This window comes from Pararge aegeria, chromosome 9 (genome assembly GCF_905163445.1).
Source record: "Pararge aegeria chromosome 9, ilParAegt1.1, whole genome shotgun sequence".
Classification (NCBI taxonomy): Eukaryota; Metazoa; Arthropoda; class Insecta; order Lepidoptera; family Nymphalidae; genus Pararge; species Pararge aegeria.
The window spans coordinates 19,402,491-19,425,570 of record NC_053188.1 but is presented as its reverse complement, the minus strand read 5'-3'; the positions used below and the strand labels follow the sequence as shown (position 1 = coordinate 19,425,570).

The following is a 23,080-nucleotide window of genomic DNA, read 5'->3' as shown; positions in this document are numbered from 1 at the left end:
GTAAGGAATAGGCTGTCTGTGTGGAACCCTTTGCGTAGAAGGTATTGAAAAAAAAACAAGTGTTATAATGAAATTCAGTACAACATTATAACATCCGTTTTGATTATATAATGGTTATTATAACTTGTTTTAATGTTGGCTATTAAGCTAAATGAAGTAATTACCACATTAAAATTAAAAATGCAACATGAATTTATTAAGATGGCATGTCATAATAATAAAAAAAAAATATTTAAGCTTACTGTTTCTGAATCTTTTATAGAGGTCTTAAAGCATGGGAGTGTATAAAAATAATAATAACATTTATTAAAGCAAGCCAGCAAGCAACTAACTAGTGCGATCTTGGAACTCGTACTCGTATATAACGCGACATTTAAAGTTTTCATTTTGATGCAAAGAAAAAACCAACAGAGAATTAGGGTTTTCAAACACAAAAGTATGAAATAATAACTGTTTAAACTTTAAATTAGAATTCCAAACCATAGAGGACATTTTAGAAATCAAAGCGTACATATAACTCTTATTTGAAAGAAATATTCAAGCTGCAAAAAAGAATTTTAAAACTTATCCTTAACAATAACCATAGTGACTATTCCGAAGCTCAGTGTAAAGTTTTACCAGTGCATGAACAGTTGAAATATTGAATTTTAAAAGAAAACTTTTTAAATAACATATACTGGAACAAAGTACAACATCCTGTATGCACGTGCTAAAAAAATATAAATAATGGAAGGCCCAGGTATTCAGATATTCACTTCAAAACCCACAATGTTCAGGATGGCACTTAGATCTTTCATTAATTAACAGTATTATTGAAGCTAAATACCTAGTTTCTTAGCAGTAATCATTTATTCTCATGACTATTATTCTTCCTTCCTATTAAAGTATTCATTTTATAAAATAAATCTTTAAAGCTCACCAACCTGCTTTAGAGCAGTGTTGTGGGTCTGTACTCTATAAACCTGACTTCCCAAGGAGTGAAATAAAACAACTGGACTGACTCTAATACTGTATATTAAGCTTCTCTATAATTCATATTACTTGTTATCTTCAAATGACTCTACTACCAGTTCGGAATGCTGTCTTCGGCAGAGAAGACCACTGGCAAGAAACTCTACCGTTGCTCTTTTATTCAATCAATTAAAACAACTTATAAACACAATTACAACATTATCATATGTTATAACGCTAGGCCCTTTGATACAAGACATATAAGACAGGTCAAACATAACTACTATGATCACTTATAACATCAGGACTTTTGAAACAAATTGTTTGTATAGAGCAAGCAACCTCTGCTACATAAGCTATCTGTATGAAATAATGCTAAGGCTCCATATATGATACCTGAATAACCCAAAGGATATAAGAGATATACTTATCTGATGCTACATCAGGTACAACCATAGTACCAACAACTTTTAACAACTTATCTCAACTCCATCACCAGTATATACGACTCTTGTTTTGCCACAACAATATTTCGTTAAGTATGTCGTTTCCATTATAAATCATCTATTCCCAATTTGTAACGTTCTATCCACAATACTTTACTTAATCTTCTATTCTCAATTCATTCATTTAAATCCGTCCTCACTTTTCTTTGCCGCCAATCTAACTTGTCAAACTCGCGTCTCCCGCCATAGATCCTATACTTTTATTTGACAGTCTACTAAAGTCCATTATTCTATTTTCAATACATTATCAATGAGTATACAAACTATGATTTGTTGATATATTTAATATAATCATCGGGTTTATCATAGATAAAGTGCTGTAATTCCCTATTTCCTAACACACGCGGGCCGTCAGTCGAGGCCGGTTACGCACTTCGGGCGCGTTCAATAGGTATGGCGAGCGCACGAACGTTTACCGAGTTCCTCGCCTTATTAATGAATTACCCACTGATGTACGAGACAATATTAATCCTCGAAATATTAAGAAAAAACTGAAGTCCTTCTATTTAAGTAACTTATGATCATTTTTATACACAACATGGTAAACTGGCAATAATGTTCTGTAGTTAACGTACCTAGACTTAATTCTCTGTTAGCATATATTACAAACCTGGGTGGTTTTCTGATGCTAGCTATAAGTATTTTTTATTTTTTTGGAAACTATATGTAATAAATAAATAAATAAGCAAAATGCCAATTTTATATGTAAGCACCTTCATTATCTTAGTAGCTAATTTAGGAAGGTTTGAAATAAAAAAACTATTCACATATAAAAATAGCTTTAATATCATTTTAAAATATTATTTACAAATGTAACGTTGATGACTTCATGTAACATTATTAACACGCTTAAAAATACCCTCTTTATATAACAATCTTATATACTTATATTAAAAAAAAAACTTATATTTAATTGCATAATGTTATGATTTTGTGCAAATGGTAGAAAAGTAATTATTTGAAATGACAATTTTATGAGTCTTAAAATCACTAGTTCTACGTAAATTAAAATCACATCGTCTGTTTCCGACGTTAGATCAAATGTATAGTTGCAGTTACAACACAATTTGTGGAAACCATTAGTTTCTCTCTGCCTCGTTTGTCTAATGTTTAGCATTATTGTCTATGATCAGGAATTTCAAGTTCAATTCCAAAATTGTTAGGTGTTAATTAAATCTTAAGGTTTTTTTTAATACCAGCTCAAGTGACGAAATCGGCATTGTCTATTTTTTTTTTCATATTCCCGTGACTTTGTGGATCACGTTAAGTCACCGCTTTTTGTTGTTATTATTAACATGTGGCACAAATTCATTGCAGCCAGCGGGCTAGCGACCTTTGTTGATCGACGGCGTTTGTGCGTAACCGTGGGCCAGTAATCTAGAAATAATTCTACGCCTAGTGGGTAAGGCTTCGGCTACCTTTCTTTGGGATCTTAGGAATACCACTTGCTTCAAGGTGAAGGAAAACAACGTGAGGAAACCTGCATCGCCTGAGAATTGTCCAGTGTTTTAAAATAGTAGTAGTGTAGTGCGCGAGGCGGGCGCGCTCAGGGCGCGGGCTCGTAGCGCGCGAGGCGGGCGCGCTCAGGGCGCGGGCTCGTAGCGCGCGAGGCGGGCGCGCTCAGGGCGCGGGCTCGTAGCGCGCGAGGCGGGCGCGCTCAGGGCGCGGGCTCGTAGCGCGCGAGGCGGGCGCGCTCAGGGCGCGGGCTCGTAGCGCGCGAGGCGGGCGCGCTCAGGGCGCGGGCTCGTAGCGCGCGAGGCGGGCGCGCTCAGGGCGCGGGCTCGTAGCGCGCGAGGCGGGCGCGGCAGGCCCGCAGCTCGGCGCGCAGGTCGGCGATGGTGGCGCGCGCGGCCGCCAGCTGCGCGCGCAGCGACTCCGCGTCGCCGGGCGCCGGCGCGGGCCCGAGGCCGGGGCTCGTAGTGGCCTGCGGAATGTGCACCGTTCGCCCGTGACCGTTGAAACGTTGCCCTTCTGCCCGCTGCAGCCTTAGTACAAGATTTGCTCGCTCGCAATCGAAGAGTCGTTTTCCAGTATGGAAATACTTGAAACTTAAATTGGCCTATGCTTTGCTTTTGATAGAACATTTATAAAACAAAAAATCAAAAGTACAGGATTTTTGACACTATTACGTCCATTTTACTTTGATGATACCAACTGTGTCCACGGATCCGCATTGCGCCAGCATGGTGCTACTCATTGCGCAGAAGTCCCGTGCCCTGTAATGGGGCCGGTAATGCGTTCATAAGGTAATACGGAGTTTGATATGCGAAAACGACTCCTCGATTGCGAGCGAGTTAATCTTGTACTAAGGCTGATCACGTTGCCCTGAGATCAGTACTGGGACGGAAGATTGTGAAGTATCAAGTATTTCTGTTTAGAGATTGTACCAAATAAAGTAGCTAATTCCAAAAATAAAACCAGAACTGGGTGATCAGTATGGTTTTCATGCTTATGATGGATCCGAAGAACTATTATGGCAAACAACAGTAAGAGCGACACGGACAAAATATAGCCGTAAAGAAATAAACTATCCAATTAATAACACTTTATAATTGTAACTAGCGGTTGCCCGCAACTTCGTCCGCGCTTATGTTTGTTTTTAAAGCATCACGTAGGCACTGTTTATATTTTAACTGATGTTTTTAAGTTGTGTCTTATTGTAAAAAAAAACTAAATTATATATATAAGCATTATATATAAACAATTAAGTCCTTCGGTCACCGTTTAGACTCCACTACAATGTAAGTATAACGTCAACTGCCTATAAAGTCTAGTCATAGCATGTTCACGAATTACGTGTAAGGTATAAATTTTCTGTTAAGAATCCTGGAGTACCCCGGAGTTAACCAAATTAATAGTGCCGGAGAGCACGTTAAGCCGTCGATTCCAATAATTATCTCGAACATTTGACAATAGTCATCGTGTCGCATTTGAGTAGCGTGGTGGATTTATGCTCTACAAATCCACCACGTTACTCCGATCCCTTAAACGAAAGAGGGGGCGGCCTAGTAGTGCTGGTGAGGCGCAGACAGCTGACCTGCGCCGCTCGCGTGCCGGCCAGCAGGCGGCTGAGGTGCGCCTTGTCCAGTACGATCTTGAGCGCGGGCCGCAGCCGAGCCGCCGGCTTGTCCGCCGCCGGATTGTCCGTAGCTGGCTTGTCCGCCGCCGGCCTGTCCGCCGCCGGCCTGTCCGCCGCCGGCCTTTCCACCGCCCGCGCCGCTGGCAAAGTGCGCACCAGCTTCACTTGCTGTAAATTAAAAACTCTCCAGTTACTTCAAACTGTCTATATACATTTTTGGCGTTTTATAACGTAACGATTCGAACAAACCATTACTTATTTTTAATTTTTTAATAAGAATGTTTTATTTTATTTATGAGGTTCGCCAACAGATCTTACACTGAAACTAGCCTAGGAACTACAAAATTGAGAAACAAAGTTATTGTGTGAACCCAATGACTGGCAAACTGCGTTTCTGAAATACAATGTGTTTCTGAAACACAATGCGTTTCTGAAAAAATTCAAGTGTTTGGTCGCAAGTTTACATTGATATTATTATTGTAACGAAAGAAAAACGATAATGAAGTTGAAAACATTAAAAATATACCTTAAATTAAAACAAAACTAAAATGAACGTGGCTTTGAATTGGTTTGTATTGCTAGCTAGTTAGTTATTTTTGTTAAATATTTTCAAATCAGCAAACAACGTGAAATTAGAAGATTTTATCTGATCACACACATAGTTAATAAACACTAAAAATAACATAGGGTAAAGGTGGGACCCTTGTGGGACGCCAGATGGAACCCTAAACGGATCTGATTCGAAACCAAAAACCACAACTTTTTACTGTGCGCACGATAAATAAGATAAGAGTCAAGAAAACAAAGTTCCCTGAATACCGGCATTATACGATTTGGATATTAAAGTCATATGGTCTACACGATCGAATCGAATCGATCGCCTTACACTAATGTTGTCAATTATCCGAGTGGTGTATTCAGTTAAAATCAATACTGTAAATATTTTATTTCAAAAACCGTGTTGTAGAGCAACAAGGTAAATAAAGCAAAATAAACGGATATATTAAAGAATCGAAGACTTGGCTTACAGTCGGAACAAGGACATTGGTCTATAATTAAGAATATCATCCGCTCGCCCGCTTTTCAGAATTGATACAACATTAGCAAATCCATTTATCTGGAAATAGCCTAGTGGCTAGATAGGGATTAAATATAAGGTTGAGTGGATGAGCTAGAGTTACAGTGCAATTTATAATGAAGATAATTATTCAGGACCTGCTCCTTTATTTTCAACCAATCTCTAATTTCATTTTTAGAGATTTTAAGTAAAGAATTTTTATTCGACACAGAGCAAGAGACCGTTTTGTGGTCAGCACGTGTGAGTCGATCTATTATCAGTTTAGACAGGCTGCGTGTAAACGGCATATGGCATACGGCAAGGACATATCATTCGGATTGCTCGTAAGAATCGGCCGAGCAGTTCCAAGAATCGCTACCTGCAAGTCGTCGGGGTGGATGACCCTTTTCAGCGGCTGGTGCTTGTTGAGGGTGAGCAGCTTCACTCCCTTGGCGGGCTTGGCGGGCTTGGCGGGCCTGGCGGGCTTGGCGGGCTTGCCGCCGGGCGCCGCGCCCAGGCTCTCCTGCAGCATCAGCTTGCCCGCGTCTGCACAGGCCGAGGGTCAGCGGCGCAGAAATAACACCAGACTCGCTCGCCAGCGCGCCGCTCACCCGACAGCACCACGGTGCGGCCGCTGCGCAGCGCCGTCAGCACGGTGGAGCCGCGGTCGGCGGGCAGCAGCGTGATGCCGTGCGCGCGCAGCAGCGCCGCGCCGCCGCCCGCGCCGCCCGGCACCGCCCAGTCGTCCGCCCCGCCGCCCCCCGCCCCGCCGCCCCCCGCCCCGCCGCGCCCCGCCCCGCCGCCCGCCGCCCCGCGCCCCACGTTGGCGCCCGGCGGGATGGCCTGCCGGTACACGAGCTGCCTTACACCACTCCGCCGCACAGTTGCATTAGCCCCGAGGCGAATGTTAAAGTAACCACCACGCAGAATTTCATACTGCCTACAAGAATTTAGTTTAAAGAAATAGAGACGACGGGACGAAAGACTCGAGTCACAGCAGTAAAGGCACTAGAAAAACGTTGGAATTCAAAAAGAATATGAGGACCAATATTTCAACTTCGGATACCTTCATCACAAAACGACAGGTGTGGTTTATCATAAGGTTTCGTTGTAAAACATCAGTTCACGGTTCGCACACGACAAAATATATTAATAAGCTAATTGTGGAAAAACTCTTAGGTATATATACCATTAAACTGGATCAGTCCCAGATACAAGACAAAAAAAGATTTGTTTTGCTAGAAAAATTGTGCTTGTAGCTAAATAATTGAAGATGGACGTTTTAATAAAGGGCTTTTGTTAATCTAGAAGTGCTTTTTAATCAACCCTATACCTAACATACTCAATATTCAACAATAATGGTAATGGTTCTGATTCATTAATGATCATAGACGATTGAAAACAATATTATGAAAAAATTAAGCTTTCTCAAGTTGAAAAATTTCTGTATTTGAACACTACTTTCGGGTACGTTAAAATACAGAATAGCCCCCGTGTAGTGATAGCGGAATATTTAGTAATGTGTAAAGTCTAAACTACACGATCGATTAATCCAACATACCTACCTGCGTTTTAGATTCTATTATAATCTTTTTGTCAGCTTGCATCTTCATTTTTGTTTGCGGTTTAATTTCAACTTCTGAAAGGAACAAATCGTTATATTATGAGTAAATAATAACGTGGTCATACAGTTCAGCTTTCAATTCAATTATTAACAAAATAAAACTTACTCACTTTGTACGTTTTTAAAATCTTGTTGAACTTTCACCGGCTCTTCTGCTACCGGTTCTGCAATGAATAATTTATACTTAGTTTTCCTTCGCCGCGTATGTCATGTTAATACCGAGGTTGTTGTAATTTAACCACCGTGCCATTGATGAGAGTGTTTCATTTATTTGTTTTTCAAGAGTACGCTTGTCCTCAGTTATCACTACAATCGTAGTGCAATCATGTCAGGGAGGTAATTCATATATAAGAGGAACAATAAAAGACCGAGTGCGCTCCCTCGAGGTACTCCATACGAATTTTGAATTCGATATCATGAACGGTAGGAGTTTAAAAAATTTCTAAGTCTGTAAGACTACACACTGTTCACGTTCATGAAGGTAATTAGTTATCCATGAAAGTGCTCGGCCTCGTATTCCATAGTTTTTTAATTTATTGAACGGTATTTTGTGACTCTAGAGTCAAAAGCCTCGATCACATCGAGGCAAATCGATACCATCGTTCCTTCTTAATGTCAAACGCGGCAGGCGTACCCCGCGGCGCGTCGGCGGCGTCCAGCAGCGCCACCAGGTCGGGGCGCTGCGCGCGCAGCGCCAGGCAGCGCGGCGTCTTGCGGAACTTGCAGCGCAGGCGCGCGTCGGCGCCCGCGGCCAGCAGCGCGCGCGCGGCCGCGGCGTGTCCGCGCGCCGCGGCCCAGTGCAGCGGCGTCATGCGCAGCATGTCGCGCGCGTCGGGCGCCGCGCCGTGGCGCAGCAGCAGCGCGGCGGCGGCGGCGTGGCCCGCGCCGGCCGCCAGGTGCAGCGGCGTGCGCTCCACCTTGGTGCGCGCGTCGCGGGACACGCCGGCGCGCAGCAGCACGGCGCACGTGTCCACGTGGTTGTTGGCGGCCGCCAGGTGCAGCGGCGACGTGCCCAGCTGCCACACATCGCACAGTCGGCTTTATTTTTTTATTCATCGGGCGAGCGAGACCGATATCCGAGTGAATGATACAGTTGACATGCGAGCGCGATAATATGAGCCCAAATAGTCAAAGAGCTAAAAAGCAATTTATTAATAAGCAATTAATAATAAGCATTGATAATTTCCAAATCCCAATATACCGCCATCGACTTTGAAATTGGTCCCATACAATTGTTCCCACGACGCCGCGCCAGCCTCCCCGTTACTTTCCCTACGTCACTCTCGCATAGATTATTTTCCCCCCGCGCTACTTGTCACGTGGAGCTGAACTCTTAAGGATAAAATATGATTTGTGACTTTATGAGAAGGTAACAAATAGCGCAGACCGTATCCCCGAGAGTTCGCATTCGCTAGTCCAGCGCGCGGCACGCGGAGGCCTCACCCAGTCGGTGCTGAAGGGCGCGCCCTTGGCCATGAGCTCCACCACGGCGGCCGCGTCGCCCGCGCGCGCCGCCAGCAGCAGGCGCCGGCCCAGCTCCACGCCGCCGCCGGGCGCGCCGCGCGCCGCCTCGCCCGCCGGCGCCGCGCCCTCCGCCTGCGCTCAGCCGCCATTACTGACTGAATCTACGTTCGAGTTCTATTCACATGATGCTGAGTTTTCGGTATGTTCCCGACGAGCCACACCCGAGCCTTTTTCCTCCATCGAGTCACTAGTTGGGCTGTTCCCGAAGAATAGTTGAAAGAAAGTTTCAACGAATAACAGGAATGACTCGATGGGAAAAGAGAATTCCCAACGCGTCACACTTATTAGCGTTATTCCACATATTGATTAACTAGGTAGCGCTTCTACGATACTATATAAATCGTTGATAACTTTAACACGATCGAATACGTAAGGAAACGAAGGTAGAAAATTTTTACTTTGCAATCAGGTCTGGCGGAGGAATTCGACAGTGAATAGTTACCGAGCGATTAAGCTTTCCAGTACACAGTAGGTTTAGGTTTGCAGAGCATACAACAATTCCTACAAAGTGCCACTCGAGGTCCGTCAAACCGACGGTCGACGGTCGGAAGCAGAGCTTAGCAGAGGCAGGAAACAAAAATTATATCCTCTGACAGAGGATATAATAATTAACGTGTACACCTGCTAAAGCGCGGGAACAGGGAAAAGAACGAGTTTACCCCCGTTTATTAGTGCACATATATTATTTCCACTTGAGCGCTGATGCTCTGAGAGTTTATGAAGCTGTGGAACATAAATTTTTTCCTTTCTACAGGGAGATAATTGAACATTGCAATCCTGCTTGACGACAGAATAAGCATTTCAATAGTATTAAAAAGCCCTACTACTGCTAGGATATATTATGGGTGTAATATAATCCTACCGTTAACATCTTATCATCCCGTACCATCGGATGAGATTGCAGTCAAGAGCTAACTTATAGTGAAATAAAAAATAAAATGCAATCAAGTAAATAGAAAGGAGACAAAATTTGATATGACCGATGACAGTAACTTCAGCCCATGATTATTTCTTTTTTTCATTTCTAAGCAAATCTTGCTCATCTGGCTTATCCTGTAAATAATGTAGTTTTTGCTTTATAAGTGATTTTGGCTGTATACAACCAATTTCAAGATACCCACTATACTAGTGGGTATCTTGAAATTGGTTCACAGAAACGGTCACACAGAAAAGGTCATAATTGTTAAAACATTGCTTGTTTAAATCAATTTAGTTACATGAATATATTTACTGAAGTATGAACAAGGTGTAATATTACTGCTGCAGATGACAGAAGTTAATCATGAACATGGAAATTAGTGTCTATGAAGTTTTATACTCACGGATATAATTTGTGATGATGATAAACGCACCACTACATCTTCCCCACAGAGATCTGTGCTCATGTTGGCCTACCTATAACAATTACATGTACATGAATATCTTACAATACTTTATTACAATATAGTCTTTGTGCTCTATTCGACTAGTACATACATTTTTCCTTAATGAGAATCAGGAGTAGGTACAAAGCTTTGTTTTTATGATATTAAATTATTAGCAAGTTAAAGTCACTTCATTTTATTTGTTCTCTTAAAAAGAATTTAAGAGACATGGAGTACCATTGTGAGGATGAGATCTAGTGAAAAAATTTAAATATAAGTTTCTTTTGGTTTCTGTAAAATATAAGAAAGTAGTTGCATCTTGTTGACACGATATAGCAAACAATTTTCTGAGGGAATTTCTGAAAATGTAGCTAAAGCAAAACTCCACAACCGGAAATAATAACATTATTTTTTAACTTAAAAGAAAACAAAAATTATTAAAATTCAACGGTTTGTGCTCTCCGCCTTTATTACGATATGACTAGAGATATCCATCATGACCTTTCGTAATAATTTATTCCCATAGTTTCACTTAATAAGTTTACACCCATTTCGCGCTTCATTATCATTATCGCCAACTTTTCTAACTTCATCTTCAACCGTAGAAACAGGATATGGATGTTGATAACAAATACAAGTGCTTGTGCTTTTATAATGCACTTTGATGATCGACCTCACACTTCCTTTTCCTGTCTCGACGGAAGTTCTTCTATTTAGGCAAATTATTGTCTGTTTCTACGGAAATAATTAAACAAGAAATCTCACCTTATAAATATATTTATGTGATTCATCTAGTGAAACGGCTCATTACTAATTTAACTTGCAATGTAGACGTCAACATAATAATCTCAAGTTTATGAATTAGCGAGCTCTATTTACTATACCGCGAAAACAAATGTCAAATTTATTATTCTGCTAATTTGGTAAAAGTTCCTCATACAAGTAAGTTAAAAATGCTGTTTATATAATAAATTAAGGATTAAAAACACAGAAAATACAAGAATAGTGTTTTTGAATGGCTTTTGTTCCTATATTAGAGGTTATATTTTTTATTGAATGTCAGTCTGAATGTTGGTAAGCCTGTAGGTCCGTACAGACTATACAATCAAAATTTATTATGATAATCTTTTTGAAATTACAATTGTTATTATTATCAACTTAACTAAACTCCGTTTACGTCTCTATCTCAATCTCTTTGTATAATGTGGAATAGCCTTCTTCCTCGTAGCTACATTCATTCATAGACCTAAAATGTCCAAGTCACAGAACAGAAAAACGTTAGTTACCTTACTCTCATTGTCCTTACGACGAGACCAAAACTGAAAAGCGTGTAATGTGCATGCGTGTAACAAAGTTAAAGTTAGTTAAAGCTGTAAAACGCTAAACCGATAAATATATTCGATATTGACAAAGTTTATTAATTTACAAAGAAAAATAATAGAACAAACAACTCAAAAATAATTTTATTACTTTTTATGTGTTATAATTAAGATAGGAATGTGCATGGTCTCTATGGTTTATTAATGTTAATAAATTTAAAATAAAATCCTTTTGTATTTTGGATAACCCTTTTGTACCTAGGATTTTATTCACCTCAGGATAACAAAGTGTTACCTCGTGTACTTTAAATACTTTAAAAAAAATATGGACTCAGTTGCGGGTAACGGGTTATTAATATTGTTTTGGCTCACTCCCATGAAGTTTTGTATTTTATAAGTTAAAATTTCATACAAATATTTGATGTATTTCATGGACGAGTACCGCCCTCTTAGTGATGTGCCACACATAACAATTACTACGATTATTTGTAATCTGTGATGACAAATAATCTCAGTAAATTAAGAATAAGGGACCACTCCATGTATGAATGTGGTCTTGACGAAGGTCTTGACGGTCGCTCATATTTTGTTTTCCTGCCCGAAACTCCTTCATAAGCTTTACGACGTCCTTCCTCCTAATATTCCCCGTACATAGTTTGTGTCCAAAGTTTTCTTACGCTAGTTTTTAGTCGCTATGTGAAAAAGTATGTAAAGATATTCAATCTTAAAAAAATAAGCTCTAAATATATCCCATTATGATTTATAATAAAAAATTCTTTAAATTATAACACTAACCAAAGACCACACTCCATTACGAGCGCCTTGTCAAAAAATAAACATACATTACCTTTGTGGATTTTCATAAACGTTTAAGTATACGTGACATTGGCGAAATACAACGTGCCGATTTGGCACACCTAAAAGCCAAAAAAAGCAAAAGAAGAAGAAGATGCTTATATGTAAATAATAAAGGTGTAAAAAGCTTTTTAAGGACTCGTTTCCGAAATTGATAGGTATCAAAACGCACTTCTACTTATGTAAGGGCCTCACTCACACAACTATACAATTCAGTTGCGTTAAAATTCAGAATATCAATGACTTGCTGTCCGTACCTTCGTCCGTCTGTCGGATAGCTGTATCTCATGTACCCGAGTAGGTAACCCTTAAGAAGTTTTATTTTGTCAAACCGTGCGTTTTCTATTATCTATTGTCGCTTTAACAAATATAATGAAAATCAGTCAAGTGCGAGTCAGGTTCGTCAGTCTGTTAGCGGGCTTGCTCTCATGAACCTATGGAGGGTAGAGGTAAGGAGGATCATCTGTGTATATGAAAAAGTGTCGTCAAAATGTATTAAATTAGGATGGCGCCACATTTGCATCAAGGTAACTCTTAAAAGAAGCGCGAAAAGTTAGAGTAGGCTTGAAAAATAAACAAGGAAGTAAGGTTATATTTACCACATTATTTTGTACAACGTAAGTTGTTGAAATTCTCAATAATTAACTACTTTAGTCGATAATGACATTCAATTTTTTAACTTGGCATACTTCAATTCATCTACGATTGCTACATTCATATCATACCCTGTGCATCCACCAGCGCCATTGTGGAGGATTTTTGAACTGTTATTTAGCGCATAAAACTGGACACTTTTTCAACTTTTCTCCCATATAAGATGACTCTACTTACCTCTACCCTCCATACATGAACCGTAAAAGGTAGAGGGTTAAAAATTTCAGTGTGTATATCTATTGCCGTTTTAACAACAATTAAAAAAAATGGTCAAGTGCGAGTCAGATCCGTCCGTCTTTCAGCGAGCTATGTCTCATGAATTGCAATTGGTAAAAAGTTGAAGTATTTAGGTAGGTTTATCCTAAAATTGTCGCTATACTATTGCGAGTCGGACGTATACGTAGAGTATGGGTTTTACGCTTATATGGAACTCTGTGTGTGAGGTTGCCACCCATTGGGTAAGAAACCATAGAAATGAAAAAAGAGATCAATTTGACTCGGCGGCCATCTTGGATTTCAGAAATAATATCTTATTGTTATCCACCTGGTAAACCTTAAAAAAGACACCCAAATCGTTCAATGGACAATTTGTCAATTATAATTCGTATTAATTCAAAAATGTTTTATTCATATAAACCTTATCACAGGCACTTATGAAGCGTTCATACATTTAACATGTTACCACTAATGTTAGGTGATGGTGATAACTGCATTCGTTAACTTAAACTAAAGCTAGGAGGGCAGCAACTTAGCCAGGTTTTTTTGTTATCACCATCTCACAGTCAAGTTAATATTTATAGACAGCGGCCATCTTAGATTTAAAAAAAGAACCCCAAGTAGCGAGTTCCAGTACCAAACAGAGGTAGGCTTCAAAGGTCATCTTAAGGTCTTTGTGTTTTAAAATTTTAATTAAATCACCGGTAGAAAAACATTACAACAGTATCGCAGTATTCATTCTTATTCAAAAAAATAGTTTCATCATCAAGGGTAAAATATAGCAGTAAAATACTTTTAATTCATTTCAATCGGACATTTAATAATTTACTAGTAATTGCGAGTTTATAAAATTTAAGGAGTGAGTACTCCCAAACAAAATATGTAAATACCTAAATGATTTATTATATTTTTTTACAAAACTTCAGTCGAAAAACTTATACAAAATAAACACAAATCAGAACAACGCGCTGATTTGGCACACCTAGAAACCAAAAAAAGCAGAAGAAGAAGAACACTATAATTGGAATATAATGATCAGAATATAAATCTGGGCCGCATATCGAAGTTGCCATTTTAATATCTATGGGTAAAACCTGAATGGGACACGTAGTGTTTATATTTTCATTGCCCACGGCGACAGGGAATGACGTCATTTATAATGCGCGCGCATTTGAATTCTTGGCATCACTAGGTATCTATCCTTTACCGGGTTCGCCTAATTTTTCATTCAGTACCTAAGCTAACATTATAAAAATTAGAATTACCTATTTAATGGTTTAAAATGAAATTATCAATGCCAAGATATACGTTTTGTTTTATATGCCAAATAACGTTTCTGTTTTGTGATCTTCTATTCAATTGCCTCAGTTTATTTCCAAGAAGTCGCGATGGTTTATTAGTTTTATTCATGTAAGTGCAAGAATCTTTTTGAATTTGAAAAATAATAACTATTTTATAAATAATTTTGATTTTTATTAGATTTCAGGATTTGTTCCTGATACTATCAATCACAACCATGTTGATGACATTTTTTTCAACATATTTATTCCAAGTAAGTGGTTAGCATAACTTTTATGTTGTAACTACCTGTTACTTCATAACACCGCACATCATAACTTTTGCCCGCAATTTGTTGGCCGCAAATCGTTAATTTTGCCGGGATAAAAAGTATCCTATGTATGCAGTATTACATTCTATGTAAATTTGGAAAAGTTTTGTTTAGGTGTACAGCTGCTCATTGTTAATATAGTTTTATTTAAAGTTTCCTTTGTGCTGCCTAGTAACAGTCTGCAAAATGCCAGTATATATGTGCAAAATTTCATCTAGGTAGACTGGTGAGAGTCAGCCGGCAATCTAATTCAGGTCGGATTAGATTGCCGGCTTGGATCAATTTAGTGATTTATGATTTTGAAAGGGCTGGTGAGACCTTGAGGTCTGGTGGGCTGCAGCAGTTGTATCAATCTGTATGGCTGCTCTGATTTTTTTTTTTATATCACTGCAATCAGAGATATGTGGTGCAATAGTTGTGGGCACTAGCAGTTGTTGTTAACATGTCATGCCTCTTTAGGCACAGAAATGCAAGAAGGTTTATAAAGGCCCACTTTATAAGCACTTTTGAAGTTCTCTATCACTGTTTCTGAAGGCAGATTTTATTGTTAAGCTGGGTTTCTAGTTGATAAAAGGTAAAATATGCACAGAATTAAAATCATACAAAATCCACGTTCAGCTATTATTGCATGCAGTGCATTGTGTCCAAAAACAATGAGAACACCCCACACTTGTTTCACTTCACACCCCACACTTGTTGCTAGCTCACAAACTTTTCACATTTTCCCTATTTTATGTTAAACGTTTAGAACATTAGAGGTAAAATAATTACTGGCAACTGCTAAATAGAACGAAGTAACAAACCGTGTACACATTTCTGTCCGCTCTTAATTTTGTGAAAATATGTTGGTATATTTTTGAGGTAGCTCTAATATCACGACTGCTGTGGTCAATTGTAGGTTGGTATGGATTTCACTGTTTGTGATAAATAATCTCAAATCTCTTTCTTTTATCCAATGCAATGTAAAGTATGTTTAGGCATACATTAGAAAATATGATGTTGACTGATAAAAATGATATACAAGTGTTAAAAATTTAAAACTGTAACAGCTTGCACTAAGATCAACATTGAATATTTTATTCAACTCTACATAATTGTTCCACTGGGTCGCTCACTCTGTAAAGTAGAAACTTATTATTTAACTTAGTTTTTCTCATTATTTAATCTTCATTATGAAAGGCAAATAAAACATGATGATATGATATCTTCCAGGCTGGTCTAGTGGAGGTGTTGATCCGCAAGTTCCGTGCTGCTGGCTCTGTGATCATTGCTTATGTGACAGCCAGTGTGATCTTACATGCTGCATGGCTGCTGGAAAAGTGGGGAGATTCTGAAGCAGTGTCATCACCTATGATGATTGTGCTGTTTACATTTCAACGATGTTGTGAGTACTTTTCTTGTGCTCCTATTATACAGCAAACGATACATGTGGTCATGGTAAATGTAGGAGTAATGCAATCTTTTAATAATTGTATAAGGGATTTCGTTTTATACATGATTTGTATTTTATTTCTTATGATATTATAGTATTAAAAATTAGTTGACTTGTAAAATGCTAGTGGTGGAAACTACTTTTGTTTATAAGCCCTGCGATTTCTTGTATGTCGTTATTAATGTTAATTGCTATTTCTGTGCTATTTGATACCACAAATTGTAAACATTATATTATCATGCGAATTAAAAATGTTGCTGTTTACAAGCTATCGGTTTACTCCAGTATTGTTGTAAATAGTTTTTATTTCTATTACATTTTCAGTATGTTAGCTGGCTGCTATGCATTTTCAGTATGTTAACTAGCTGGGTACAAAATTCCAGTAAAAACATAAGATTATTTCATAGGTACATACATACAAACAAACTATAGCAGGCTTTTTAGTTTTGTTACACATTATTTCATACTAGCTGTTCCTGCATTCTTAAGACATCAGCTTTTATTACGGTTTTATGCAAATCCTGTGGAAACCGTTTTTTCTGGGATTAAAATGAACCAATGTTATTTACTCTCAGACCTTTCAATTATATGCCCCAATCAAGTTGATGGGTTGTTGGTTAGGGTGTGAAGGAAGGACAAACAAACAAACAAACATACTTTCACATTTATAATATTGGTATCGGTAAAAAGAAGCGGTGATAGTGCAATGCTGAGTTCGAATCCCAGCATGCACCTCTAACTTTTCTAAGTTATGTTTGTATGTTCTAAACTAACTAAGTAGACTAAGACTTTAACCCCTTCTCTATGTGGGAGGAGACCCGTGCCCTGTGGGCCAGTAATAGATCAATATGATGATGATATTAAAAATAAAAAAAGGTGTGATTGTCTGCAGTGTCCCCATGGTACTACTTCTTCTACAAGCGCGCCGCACTGCGTGTCAGCGACCCGCGCTTCTACGAGGACATCGACTGGATCAACCGACAGCTGCAGGCACATTAGACGAGCCTCCTGGCGCCGGACGAAGTACCCACCCCACATACCTGCTTACTTGACTAAGTAGTTTTAGACGCTTTTTACCCCGTTACATGAATCTCTATTATGATTCATTTAACATTAACTAGGTTTTGTATGTAGGAGACCCTATGCAACTGGAGCATGAAACAGACAGCAGGAGTGGGATAGATCAGTGTAGCATAGTATAATATACCAATCTGTACGCTGATCATATTATGTTACATAAGAAATACTTTCACAACCAAACACTCCCATCCCGACTGCTGTTTGTTTAGTGCTTGGTTGGTTTCATAATAGAATAGAAATAATCATGAGTCAAAATATTTAATTGTTACAGTAGTCGTAGATGTAGTATTAGGAAACATGTTTATCACTACAGTACAGTATTTATATGATTACAGTACAGGGAATACAATATGAAAGTGAGTTTTATTTGAATTACAAACATACAAATGTATGCTAAGATCTGTAAAGCGTACTTGGGATGTGCTCGAGGTTATACTATGTCTTGGGAGATATTGAGTATAAATTTTCTAGAGGCAGTAGCATGGGTTGGATTGTATATTGCCGGATTGGTTACAAAGAACTTAATTAAGGTAAGGTTTCTCAGGTTGAGTTAGATTTAGGACACCTCTGGATTGTGCACAGGAATGCACATGCACCTTGGTGCACATAGTCAGATAACGAAAAAATAAAATGATAAAATCGTTTATGAGGGTCAAAAAATCTCACAATGCTTATGCTAGTTTGCTTGTATTCGCCGCTAATCATCGCCTACTGGCATTAAAAATGTATGTAGGTATTACGCTTTTCAGATCTCAGTCATAGTTTCCTTACTCTAGTTACACCTTAGATCAATAATATACTAGATGTATCAGTCTAAAAGTGTTTGTGATAAACACTTTACTTTAATTGTGATTTTCACTCATAAATTGGGTACCTTTTGATGTTAGTTTGCTGGTGTACAAGCCAATATGATTACATCCAATAAAGTAATAAAAGTGATGGATGCGAGTGATGAAATGTAAAACACTCAGAAAACCATCAGTTAAAAAAATACGGATCCTTTACTGCTTTTACAGTATTAGGAAACTATTACAGATTACGTATCTAGTATATTATTGATCGAATAGAATACCCCTTAAAAATAATTTATTAAAGAACCACAAGAATAACAATGTTTTTTGGGGGGTGCCCAAACAACAGGCAAAAACAACCAACAAAATATACACTAACCAAGATTAAAATTCAAATAATATCGAAAGTGACAAAATTATTGATTAAAAGGTCTATCGCAATTGCAGCATCGGTGGACCGGTTTGTTACCACGTGACTAAGCACAGGCGGGTTTATGTCAACCGGTTCTGCATTTACATATATGAAAACTAATATAAATCGGCCACGTCAGAGTTAAACTTGCGCACTTAGGATTCCCTTACTTTGGAATGAAACGTATAATTCAAAGAACACTAGCAAATTGAGTAATATTCGTCCTATATCATGGTATTTCAAGTAATGTTTGATTCTATCCTTGATTTAAAAACTTATTATTATTTGTACGGTAGATTTTTGGGATAGGAATAACAATAAGAAGAATTATATTCTTATTATAAAAAATTTCGTTTCTCTGTAATATTAAAATTAAACTCGACCAGCTATAATAACTTTACGTTTTTTGATTTTAAAACTTAGAAATTCGTTACGATTTTGATATTTTTTTATATGAAATCAGTCTTTTTTTTACTTTTTTCAGTTTTTGGGATACCTAAAGCTGAGGTCCTGATACATGGACGGACAAACACATTGACAATAAACGAAGAAAGCATAAAAATAAATAAATAAACTGAAATAATATGCTTACTCAGAGAATAAAATTAATAACAATACTTTCCCAACAATAAGCTCAGGTATTTTTATTACCGTAGATACCTATGTTACAGTTATAATATATGCAAAATAGGTTGTCTAGAAATAGAATGTCTAGAATAGGTTGTTTGTGGTTTACATATTATAAACTCACTAATGTGATAGTAGATACACGAAAAAATAGGATATAGGTGGGGCTAATTTTAATCCCGCAATTTTGGTAGGTCGTTATTATTTTCATAGTGTACAAAGAGCCGAAATTATAGAAAAAGTTAAAAAAAAACACAGGGTCAGTGTTTTTTTATTTGGCACTCTTCACTATTTCGTGGAGTATTTTTTTTCTCCTAATGCAAGTTAGCCCTTGACTAATATTACCAGATGGTAAGGGATGATATATTGTTTCTACGCCACAGCTAGCCACACAGTGGAGGAGGCCAGTCGAAGCCTCCCACCAAAGAAAATTCAGAAATGATGAACTTGCGAATTCATAATTTCTAAAACGGGCAAGGGTGGCGTACACTTGGCCCCTCACTAAAACACCACAACACTCAACACTGCGGCAAGGAGGTTGAAATAATAGTTTGCCCCATAAAAATTTAGTGGACTTGCGAAGATTTACAGTGACAGAGTTCAATTCAGTCAGCCAATTAAAGTAATTCTCTGAATTTACCGAAAAAAAGCATATGTTTTTTTCGATTTTTCTATAACTTATATTCTACTAGTAAAACCTAACTAATTAATTTTACAGCCATTAAGATTTCATCAAAATGTATAGACACTTAAAGTATTCATCAAAATGCTACTTGGTTAACTCTATAGACACTTAGATTTCATCAAAATGCTACTTGGTTAACAGTATAGACACTTAGATTTCATCAAAATGCTACTTAGTTAACTGTAACACTTAAGACTTTAATAAAATGCTACTTAAATAATGCTGTATAGACAGTTAGATTTCATCAAAATGCTACTTGGTTAACAGTAAAGACATTTAGATTTCATCAAAATGCTACTTGGTTAACAGTATAGACATTTAGATTTCGTCAAAATGCTACTTAATGAACTGTATAGACACTTAGATTTCATCAAATTGCTACTTGGTTAACAGTATAGACATTTAGATTTCGTCAAAATGCTATTTGGTTAACAGTATAGACATTTAGATTTCGTCAACTTGCTATTTGGTTAACAGTATAGACATTTAGATTTCGTCAAAATGCTACTTAAATAATGCTGTATAGACAGTTAGATTTAATCAAAATGCTACTTGGTTAACAGTAAAGACACTTAGATTTCATCGAAATGCTATTTGGTTAACAGTATAGACATTTAGATTTCGTCAAAATGCTACTTAATGAACTGTATAGACACTTAGATTTCATCAAATTGCTACTTGGGTAACTGTATAGACACTTAGATTTAAAAATCCTACTTGGTTATAAGTATAGAATAAAGACACTTAAATAAGTACTGTGAAAAACCCCTCCCTCGTTAAAGTTCTCAGTGTTACATCCTGTGACCCGGCCCTGTACATCCAAAGTAGCTTTTTAAAAATTCTTGATATAATGAGGTCAAACTTTGCTGCTTTATAATAGCAGAAGAAAAATTTAGTTTTTTTCTTAAAATCAGTTTCTTCTAGCGTGTTGTGAGAAAATATGATAGCTAGTCGAACAGAGTGTCAAGTGTGAGATTTTCTACTATCGTTTACTTATTCGATCGCGTGAAAGTTAACTACGATTGATGTGAAATCGAAGGAGCGCCATCTAGTTATAATACTGAGAATCCGAGCTGTCACTAGATGGAGCTCTTTCGATATTGTATAAATCGGAGTTGCACGGGGCACTTGGCACTCCGAGCTCGTATGTCGTGGGCCGGTGGTGCGCTGGGTACAGAATAGTGGTTGTGGTTGAGCTGAGCAGCATTAGAACTTGGTACGGCACAGCGGGCAGTTCGACTTCTGGCTATGCTGGAACCATTTTCGCTGAAACAATCATACTCATTATTATTTATTGTTATGCCAATTTTTGTTCAGAGAACTTATTTTTATTAATTCTTTTTAACTTTTCATGTAACCTTTCAATGGAACCGAATGGTACAAACTATAAAAATCTGGTGGCCTATATATTAGACATATATTGTGGCAAACATCGAGTCATTTCCGTCGACTTAGTCTTAGGTAAGTGACAAAACAAATATTTGGTACGCTTGGATCGCATAGAGATAAGAGGGATTTAAGAAGAAGGTTTATATGTAACTTACATGCATATTATAAAAAATTAAACAAATTCGATGATTTGTAATATGATTTCGTGATTTTTGTTTTGTGGATTTTTTGTTCAACTTTAACTTTAGGAGATCGATTAAATTAATGTACTACGGAATTGTATATCTTAAAAGGGTCAATAAAAAAATCCGCAATGGCGCAATGGGCAGCGACCCACACAACAGTTTTTTTTTGTGATGAACATGAATGTTTTTCAGTGTCTGGGCCTTTATTTGTATATTATAAGTATTTATGTATATTAAAAATTATTCATCAATCATCTTAGTACCCATCGCACAAGCTACGCTTACTTTGGGTCTAAAGGGCGATGATTATATTGTCGTAGTTTATTTATATCAACAAGTTTATCTCCAAAGGATCACAGTATATAACAGTAGTTAATCCTTACCCAATAAAATACATAAGATACGTCGCATTTCATGTGGATCCAAATTTTTCATTAAAATGGTCATCTTAGAGGATATCAGACATTGAAAAAGCGTCACATTAGTGTTGCACCCGTGCGAGCCGGGGCGGGCTTACACGGGCGGGTTACAAACTGTGTGAAGCGGCGGCCAGTACAGTACCAGGCACACGTTGTGGAACTTGTTCTTGCACTGGTGGCACAGCACGCTGGGCAGGCGGCCCGAGGCGGGGTGCAGGCGGCAGTAGCACACGTAGCACTGCGGCGCGCCCTGGATGCGCGCGTTCACCGCCTGGATCCACAGCTTCAGCGCGTCGAACAGCCGCCCGTTCTGCGAGCATGGCGAGTGCGCGAATACTCAACTTCACGTCTGACGGATCTCATTTCATACCTTTTTAAAGCTTAATTTCATTCTTGAGCTCGGGATTTCGACCAAACCTTTGTAAAACCAACCAAAAGTACAGGATTTGAGACTCTAAAACGAAAGGCATCAGGTCCATTTTACTTTGACGATACAGAGTTTGATTTGCGAAAACACTCTGCGAGCGAGCGAGCAAATCTTGCCAAAGGCCACCGTTCCTTTACTGGCCAATCGAGATAACCGCATGCCACTCTAATCTCAAACTGCGAGTTCTGTTAAGTTTAAAGACAGAATCTTAGTCCAATAACAAAATATTGGAATACGTAAAGGTGCGGCGCACCTGGTACGTGAGGTACAGCACGATCCAGCTGGTGGCGGGCGCGGGCGCGCGCGGCGGCGTGCTGACGGTGGGCGCGGCCAGCGGGTGGTCGGGCGCGAAGCGGATCGTCAGTTCCAACTCGGTGTCCTCCAGGTCAACCCAGCACTTCACCTCGCCGCGGTTCCAGAATATTGATACCTAAAGAGCAACCCTTTCATTTATTCATACTGTGTGCGGTAAAAAGAATTCAAATCCAAATTGATTTATTGCATATTACAGGTCAGGTTAGATAGAAATACATGAATGAAGTCCCAATGTATATTGCCTCTTTGGGCGTGCAACAAAGTATTATATTTTAAAGACTAAGTAATTATTTAAAACTAGTACTTTAAATGTCATATAACTAATTATAAAATTCATTACAAAATGTATTATAAAAATGAAAAACACTCTTTTTTAAAATTAATTAAATTAAATTCTTGGTATTTTTGTATAGCCATCACGCAGACACTTGTTAGAGAACGCGGTTTTGTGAGTGGGAAACCTAAATTTATCCATACAGTGCGTTGGACAACATGTATAGTGAATAGGAAGTTTAGCTTAATAGTATTTTCACGTAACCATTTTACTATATCCGATAAAC

General features: G+C 38.3%; 3 protein-coding genes across 4 annotated transcripts in view; 1 reads left to right on the top strand and 2 right to left on the bottom strand.

The window, feature by feature from the left end:
• Window positions 1-4,160: 4,160 nt before the first annotated feature.
• LOC120626367 (poly [ADP-ribose] polymerase tankyrase) lies at window positions 4,161-11,115 on the bottom strand. Its single transcript, XM_039893872.1, has 8 exons — window positions 10,871-11,115; window positions 10,064-10,132; window positions 8,661-8,786; window positions 7,828-8,233; window positions 7,159-7,235; window positions 6,205-6,436; window positions 5,973-6,139; window positions 4,161-4,704 (listed from the first exon to the last, which is right to left on the bottom strand). The coding sequence occupies exons 2-8, from the start codon at window positions 10,124-10,126 to the stop codon at window positions 4,429-4,431; spliced, it is 1,347 nt and encodes a 448-aa protein (XP_039749806.1). The 5' UTR covers window positions 10,127-10,132; window positions 10,871-11,115; the 3' UTR covers window positions 4,161-4,428.
• Window positions 11,116-14,347: 3,232 nt separating this feature from the next.
• On the top strand, window positions 14,348-21,216 carry LOC120626368 (transmembrane protein 138-like). 2 transcript variants are annotated; one of them, XM_039893874.1, is made up of 5 exons: window positions 14,348-14,559; window positions 14,629-14,701; window positions 15,971-16,142; window positions 17,083-17,213; window positions 21,199-21,216. In XM_039893874.1, exons 1-4 carry the CDS (start codon window positions 14,432-14,434, stop codon window positions 17,187-17,189), a joined length of 480 nt encoding a protein of 159 aa, XP_039749808.1. In that variant the 5' UTR covers window positions 14,348-14,431; the 3' UTR covers window positions 17,190-17,213; window positions 21,199-21,216. The 2 variants fall into 2 exon arrangements, with proteins under 2 accessions (XP_039749808.1, XP_039749807.1); XM_039893873.1 differs by lacking the exon at window positions 21,199-21,216 and having other exon boundaries at window positions 17,083-17,621.
• The window catches only part of LOC120626516 (E3 ubiquitin-protein ligase listerin), a 31,830-nt gene continuing 26,262 nt past the window's right edge, over window positions 17,513-23,080 (bottom strand). Inside the window, exons 23-25 of the mRNA XM_039894042.1 lie at window positions 22,459-22,635; window positions 21,921-22,088; window positions 17,513-21,051 (exon numbers count right to left, since the gene is read on the bottom strand). Coding sequence (XP_039749976.1) covers window positions 20,992-21,051; window positions 21,921-22,088; window positions 22,459-22,635 — 405 coding nt within the window. The 3' untranslated portion in view covers window positions 17,513-20,991. The remainder of the gene's footprint in view (window positions 21,052-21,920; window positions 22,089-22,458; window positions 22,636-23,080) is intronic.

Bases quoted from the DNA above. Each gene is read 5' to 3' on its own strand.
- LOC120626367 (XM_039893872.1), bottom strand. From the start codon at position 10,126: ATGAGCACAGATCTCTGTGGGGAAGATGTAGTGGTGCGTTTATCATCA. The intron at 7,236-7,827 runs AGAAGGAACGAT...ATTTGTTCCTTT, and splicing joins GCCTGCCGCGTTTGACATTA to CAGAAGTTGAAATTAAACCG. The intron at 4,705-5,972 runs GTAGCGATTCTT...TTTAATTTACAG, and splicing joins TCCACCCCGACGACTTGCAG to CAAGTGAAGCTGGTGCGCAC.
- LOC120626368 (XM_039893874.1), top strand. From the start codon at position 14,432: ATGAAATTATCAATGCCAAGATATACGTTTTGTTTTATATGCCAAATA. The intron at 14,560-14,628 runs GTAAGTGCAAGA...GATTTTTATTAG, and splicing joins GGTTTATTAGTTTTATTCAT to ATTTCAGGATTTGTTCCTGA. The intron at 16,143-17,082 runs GTGAGTACTTTT...GATTGTCTGCAG, and splicing joins GTTTACATTTCAACGATGTT to TGTCCCCATGGTACTACTTC.